Source organism: Anneissia japonica, unplaced genomic scaffold (genome assembly GCF_011630105.1).
Source record: "Anneissia japonica isolate Jap-2015-1 unplaced genomic scaffold, ASM1163010v1 scaffold1231_len1163931_cov198, whole genome shotgun sequence".
In the NCBI taxonomy this organism is placed as follows: Eukaryota; Metazoa; Echinodermata; class Crinoidea; order Comatulida; family Comatulidae; genus Anneissia; species Anneissia japonica.
In genome coordinates this window covers 214711-222049 of record NW_022728604.1, presented here as the reverse complement: position 1 = coordinate 222049, position 7339 = coordinate 214711, and the positions used below count along the sequence as shown (strand labels likewise).

The 7339-nt window shown below is 31.7% G+C and overlaps 1 protein-coding gene across 2 annotated transcripts in view; it reads right to left on the bottom strand.

Annotated features, from left to right (window-relative positions):
* Window positions 1-2090: 2090 nt before the first annotated feature.
* Window positions 2091-7339, bottom strand: part of LOC117114407 (dual 3',5'-cyclic-AMP and -GMP phosphodiesterase 11-like) — a 22480-nt gene continuing 17231 nt past the window's right edge. The window contains exon 3 of one of the 2 annotated variants that reach the window (XM_033258077.1): window positions 2091-2228. In XM_033258077.1, coding sequence (XP_033113968.1) covers window positions 2193-2228 — 36 coding nt within the window. In that variant the 3' untranslated portion in view covers window positions 2091-2192. Of the gene's footprint in view, window positions 2229-2883; window positions 2917-7339 lie in introns of those variants that run through there. The other variant, XM_033258079.1, reaches the window with a different exon arrangement.

The window sequence follows — 7339 nt, the reverse complement described above, 5'->3', positions numbered from 1 at the left end:
GTATGCACAAATAACTTTGAAAGGCAATTACTCAAAATCATGTTTATCTTGACAATAAGAGTGTGGTACTTTCACTTTCCAATAACTGAGGCTTGAAATGTCCAATTTCAATGAATGACCCCTCGTATTAAAGATCACATACTCAGGTATCTGAAAATACCAATAACTTAAATTTCAATTTTTGCTACAACTTAGCCATTTTGCCACAACATGCCTCAAATTATATAAGTTCATTATGCAAATTACACATTGCCTAATTATATTGCCTTAATTATAACTTTACTTTAATGACAAAAGTACAATACGATTTTAGTTAGCCTCAATGGCTTCCCATATTTAATTGTTGATACAAAAAAAAAAATATTGATTTTTCTGGAGGGATAAGAAACTAGACAGCCCAATAGAATGGCAAAATATGTATAGATACATCAGGTTACGAACTTAAGATTGATCACAGAAGGCAATAAAAATGCAAGGCCAATAAATAATTGCATATCCATAATTTCACTATTTCAAACAAATTGGTTAAGGATAAACAAAACTTTCTCGTCCTGTTTTTGGCCACCTCATCAGTGGCGTACCTAGTAACTTGATTGAGGTACGTACTCTTTTAGAAAGTAAATTGCCCTTTGGGACTCAATTTATAGTTGTTTTCTTCACAATTGTTTAAGCCTGGATGTAGTTTAATGTAATAGTTTATTGGTGCCTTCATTTATTATTCATCATAGTGGCATACCTAGGAGTACAATATATTCTTGTATATAAAATAGCAAATTACAATTGAAAAGCAGGGGGTAGTGGGTCATCTTATATGCAAAATACATCCATTTTTTATTTTTAAATCATGTTCATCTTATGTGCAGATTATCCGTACCATGCAAATTTACTACTGAGATAAAGCTACTATTACTGTAAGTATAAATTAACTCAACCTTAAGTGGAAAATGTAATTTTGATGCCCATAAAGATTCGTATTACAGTATTTGGAAAATTAGCCCTATATTTGGCTACATTTTATGCTATCTATAAAATGCAGTACACCAAGACCATAAAGAATAGCAAAAATTAGGAAAAAACCTGACACAAAAATCGACCAAAAATCTTGGGGGTCGTCGTCTTATACGTGTATCGCCTTAAACATGAGAAAATACGGTATTGATAAGGAAAGGACTGTTGACAAAAGGGACACTAAAGAGGATTGATAGGGGCATGGAACAGGGCTGATGCCATCATGTACAGCAAGTAGGGAGACATGTTTGATGGAAGGAGATTTTTATCTACTTCAGTATACACTAAAATCCAAATGACCCTGAAATAACCAGTTATGATTTCAACTTCCCTGAAAAGACAGGTAGCCATCTTAAAATTAGATTAAATTACTGGGTAGTCCTTCATGGTCAGCTGCCTTCGGTGAGCATATCAAGCGACAAGCATTCTATGAAATAATTTAATTTAATTTAATCAACATGGTGAGTTTACATATTTAATTTCAAGAAATATTTATCGTTTTACACATACACGGTAAAAAGCAAGTTTAAAGCAGGAATGTTAGTGATAGCTCACTAGGTGAAATTTAAAACAAATTAAATTACTAGTTGGCAGCATTATAAAACCATCCAGAAACTTGGAATTATCAGATAATCATATTACACATATCACGCTATCATTTTTGTGCAAGGAATATATTTAGCAAATAATATTTTAGATTAGAGCTGATAATACTGTAAAATCAAATAATATAAAACTTATCATTCATCCCAGCACACAAATTCTTACCGTGGTAATTCAGGGAAGAAATGATTTAAAAACAAATACCATAAATTTGCTCAGGTTTCATTATGATTGATGGCAATGACATTCATTAGTGGCGCCCTCTATGCCATGGCATATGAGCAACAACTAGAAAAAAGGCTTGACAGCCAATGAGCATACTGTAAAAGCTATGATGTATAAACGGTAGGACCAACAACTTAATGTCTCTTTCAAAATAGCCAGAGTGAAATCCCCAGAGTACATCGTTCACTTGTCGCACCACCACTCACCTCGTGGGCGATCTGCAAAGCTAGCAGTAGTTTTGAAAGATGACATCATGCACATTCCAGCACTTCACTGAATAATGGTGACGTACTTCCATTTACTGTACCTTTAGCAAATGGAAATAGAAATACGGTAACGTATCCCTAGACATGGCATCACCATTTTTTCCCAGTTAAGAGCGGTTTGATAGACTACAAAACAAGAAAATGAATATCAAATTCAGTGTCTACAACCAGTTTTTTCTATGCTACTCTCAGTGAAAACTAATTAGTTTTATTACTATAAGATCATTAATTCTGAAATATGATTCTAAAACTACAATATAATTATCCATACATGATACTTAAAACACTAAACTACTGTAACAGTTTGAATAAATGAACGTTAAAATAACATTAACATTTTTGGAAATAACACTCTCAAAGTGATCTAAAAATAAATGTAAAATGTCATAAATCTGTCATCTTTAATATCATAAATCTGCCATCCCTTGGAAGAACCAAATTATCGAAGAACAGGGACAAAAATGTTAAATCAAGAATGCAAGACGATAGTCCTTTCATCCATGGTCCAATAGGGAAGCAGAGGACATACTGCTGATAAAAAATGTTCACATAATTACACCACAGTCATGCATTAAACTCTGTGTAGTCTAGACTCATATTTCACATACTTTTAAAATTAATGTATTTCCCTTCCTAAGGTACATTTATAATGGTAAAAGGGTATGACTAGGTATTAGAAACATAATGGCATTCTTGTCTGTCAGACAAATAAATGTTTGACTGAATTTACAGTATCAGAGCATTACCTTTTTTACATTAATGAATATTTCCCTTCCTAAAATAGCATAATGGAAGCTCATAATGGCATTCTTGTCTGTAAGACAAATAAAAAAGTTTGACCAGATTATCAGAGCATTTCTTTTTTTTTTCAATTTCTGTTAGTGGTTGCATAATCTTCTTTAGGTGAGACTGTTTTTATAACTTAATTAACAAACAATCCAACAATGCTAGATAAAAAATATTATTTCTACAATCCATTGGATGAATGAAAAATCCAAAGATGACAATGCCAGACTCAATAATGTAAAATCAAAAAAGACACAACCTTGACAGAACTCCTTTTATCACACGATGGTTCAACACTGAAGCAGTAGACTTACTGCTGATCAAATAATTGCACACAGTTACAACTCAGTAGTGGATAAAATATACGTCTAAACTCATATTTCACTTTAACAATACATACTTCGCTTCTACTACTACAGTAATAGAGCAGGGATATGACATCTGAAGCTATACACAGATTCTTATCTGTCAGATCAATAAGAATGTTGGATATCATGTGTTTTCATCATGGTGTTAGATTATATTTTTTGGCCTGTAAGCATGTCTCATGAAAAATTTAAAGTAGAGTGAATTCTGTTTAATTTATTTTTATCCTCTCTAAACAAACATTTCAAAGTCTGTAAGACATCTATCTGTCAGTATATGTTATTTGTTTTATTTATTTTTATCCTGTCTGAACAAACATTTCTGAGTCTGTAAGACAACTATCTGTTAGTGGATGTCACTGACATTTAAGTGTTTCGCAGGGTGTTTGTTACGCACACAATTACATTCACTTCTGATTGATTGCCAAACCCTATTTCTCAGTGCTGTTGAGTAGAGAATCTTTGTACTTATAAACTTTAATTAATACATGAAGTACTTGGCAATTTGTAATTAATGGACTCTCAGGAGTGCAAATCTTGCGTTTCTCCGTTTGATTTGTTTTGGCTGAGTGCCACGTGTCCTGTCGAGTGTCTACGACTGTAGGTTTGAACTGTGTATCAAGTTGTGGATCATGTTTAATGCACATTCAAAAGAAACCAAGGGGTTTATAGGTGAGTGCCCAGTACAAGATCTTTATCTTCTTGGGATCATGCCTTCTTCCATAGCTTGTTTTTGTTTTTATCTTAAATCATATTGCATTGTATATTTTGTGTGTTTGTTCTATAGAAGTAAATAAATTTTCATTTGAAATGAACTGAAAAGACTTTGACATGGTTGAAGATATTAATGATTTTATTATTGTTCATTCTTTTGGATTTTTTTTTTGTCTTGTTATGTGTTTGTTATTTCTTTCTGATTTCTGCATTTTTGAGCTTTAACATTTATATATTATCTTATATTTATATTTTATTGTTAATCCATTCTGTAAGTGGCAGGTTACCTGCTTTTGGGTGAGATTTGAAATAAAAAAATTTTTTAAATAAATAAAATGTTCGTTTTATTTAGATCTATGATGGCTTGCTTCATTCGTTCTTCGGAATTAATCAAAAGCAAATTGGGAAATTAACAAAGAATACCGCGGTGGAATTCGCCAAGACGGGCTTAAGCAGCATTCTCGCCAATTGTTTTAAAAATGATGTTACAGATGAACAGGAATTAAGCATATGAAATATGCAGGAATGTTTGAGATGCTACAGCGATGAAAACATGTTTGTAGTGGAATAGAAAGGTATAAAGCAAGCATATATATATATATATATATATATATATATATATATATATAAACTAAGAGAAATTACGAACATGTTATATTCTTGACACAAACTCTGTTAATTCATTGCCAATCCAAATTCCACTCTACCTCCCCCAGCCAATAGTCCATGTTGTACTAGTGGTCCCAACTGTTATAATTTTGTCATAATTACTTAGTATCTTTAAAGATAATCTACCCATGGGATTTTTGCAGTTATACCGTAAATGCTCGAATAAGCGCTGCTCTCGAATATTTGCCTCTCTCAAATAAGAGACGCACCAAACTTGATTTTTTTTTTGAGCACCGCTCTTGAATAAGTGCTGCGGCGCTTATTTCAGCATTTACGGTAATTCTCTAAACTACTGAAAATTCATAATTGGAAGTAACTTATTTGATATGATAAATTTAAATCAGCTAATCAGTATTTTATTAAATTATTTGAGGGTTTAATTTTTCCGATGTCACAACTGACTGTATCGTTAAGCATAGTAAAACTATGAGCACATTTACTGTTCAGAAGTCAATTCTGCATGCTTGAGACCCAAAACCATTTTGCAAAGACCTCGGTAATTGATCATTCTAAACCAGAAACCCCGAGCAGGGCAGCGGAGAGTCGTCATGCAGACTCAATAATGCCTGAAACCTTAATTTCCATGCATAGCGAATCAGATAAATAATTCCTGCTTGTTTATAATGTAGCTTAATTAAAGCAAGCCTCTAGCCATACTCCTTCCTCCGATACAGATTGATCGAATACTAGCGACCTCGTCTCAAGCGCCTTGCGTACTGCAAGGGTCTTGGGTTCCCTATTGGCACCGGTTTGACGTAGGATTCTATGCCACAACACTCTATTTGCTGATATCTGTGAAATTGGTAACTGCTAGGATTATAGTAATCATTCATGATAATGGGTAAAAAGATATCTGGCCAGAATTCTTATTTTAATCCTTAAATTTATTTTTCAGCTGAAGTATAGTATTATCAAATCTAACTGAAAAAGCTTATCAATGGCTAATCTCAAGATATGATAGCAATGAAAACAAAAATCTTTAAAAAATTCAATTAAACATTGAATAGCTTATTTTCAAAATAATCTGTATGATGATGATTTACAGGATTTAATACAAAATATTAACAAGAGACAATGACACCTGACCTTTATAAATTATTCATAACCTCTAAAAACACTAAATTCTATCCTGTTTATTATTTATCGTACTAAAATAATACAAAATTAATAAATATATTTATATCACTAATGGACTGAAATTATGATAAGCATAGAAATGAGTTTACATGGTATGTTTAGGTAATATTTTCATTTCTAAATATCAAATACAGTAAGACTGTTCTATGCCGCCATCATTCAAATTTCACATTAATATTTTAGGTAAGCTAACATTCATTCTGATACAAACACAAAGATCATTCAGGTCTTTCCATCTGAGAATTGAATTGAGACCGGTAGCATTAATGTCACTTATATTTAAATGCAATTTAAAAAAATATGAATTAAGTAGATGTTTTTTATATAAAATAAATCAATTAAATAAAAAAATTTAATTAATTTAATTAATTAATTTTAAAAAATAATTCAAACAAAATTTTTAAAAAAATATATTTTAAAAAATAGGAAAATAATCAAAACAATTAAAAAATAAATAAAAATTGATTTGGGATAATTAAGCATTAAAAATGTTTGCTTAAAAAAAACCTTAGCATATTATTGTTGTTAGTAGGTAAAGCAGTTTCATTCCACTTCTCCCTATACAGTAGCTCTCACAAAATGCTTAAGCTAAAAAACCAAACTACCATATATGAATATTGTTTTCTCGCAGGAGTGGTTGGCACAGCGGTTTGCGCTTCAGTTTCTCAAACTCGAGATCGGGGTTCGAGTCCTCAATGCGCATTTTGCTTGTGTCCTTGGACAAGGCACTTTACCTATGTTTGTCTCTCTTCATCCAAGAGTATAAATGGGTGCCTGGTAGGATGATGTGGTACTGAATGTATTAGTCTGTATTAAATTGCAAGCACGATTAAGAATATTCCCCAGGGAGTGGAGGAGGTTGCACTTTGTGCTGGTTTGATCATGGATCCCATGATCAGGGGTAATAATAACATCACCAGCACCTTGTACCCCTTGGCAAAAGGTGGATATAACCCTATTATACATTAGCCAACTTACTATAAATCTTAAACTTGCTTCAGGTATTACCAGGAATTATTAATAAAATTATAATATATCATTTATATAGCGAACCCATTGCAATGAATTTCCTCTATTCATTTTTAAATTATTATCCCACCCCCTCCCCCGGTCACTGGATCAAACACCTTAGATACTAGGCATAATACACCCCCGGTCACTGGATCAAACACCTTAGATACTAGGCATAATACATAAATTATTTTAATGAATGCTTCTTAAAAGGGAAGTTTGTTGACCTCTGTATACAATAATCTTGGAAATTTAATAAACTAGCAGTACAAAAACAATAATGAAACAAGATTATTATTAATAATCCTAAGTTGTTATGGGTCAGTGGATTGAACACAATCTTTATATAGATACCACAGCACCTATACATTGCATTTACGTAAATTATTTTAAAGTGTATGGCTCCTTTATGTTTTACGATGTTGATATAAGTGAAAATTTAGCCTATTTTAATGTTGTTTTCGGTATGTTTTAATATATATATATATATATATATATATATATATATATATATATATATATATATATATATATATATATATATATATATATGTA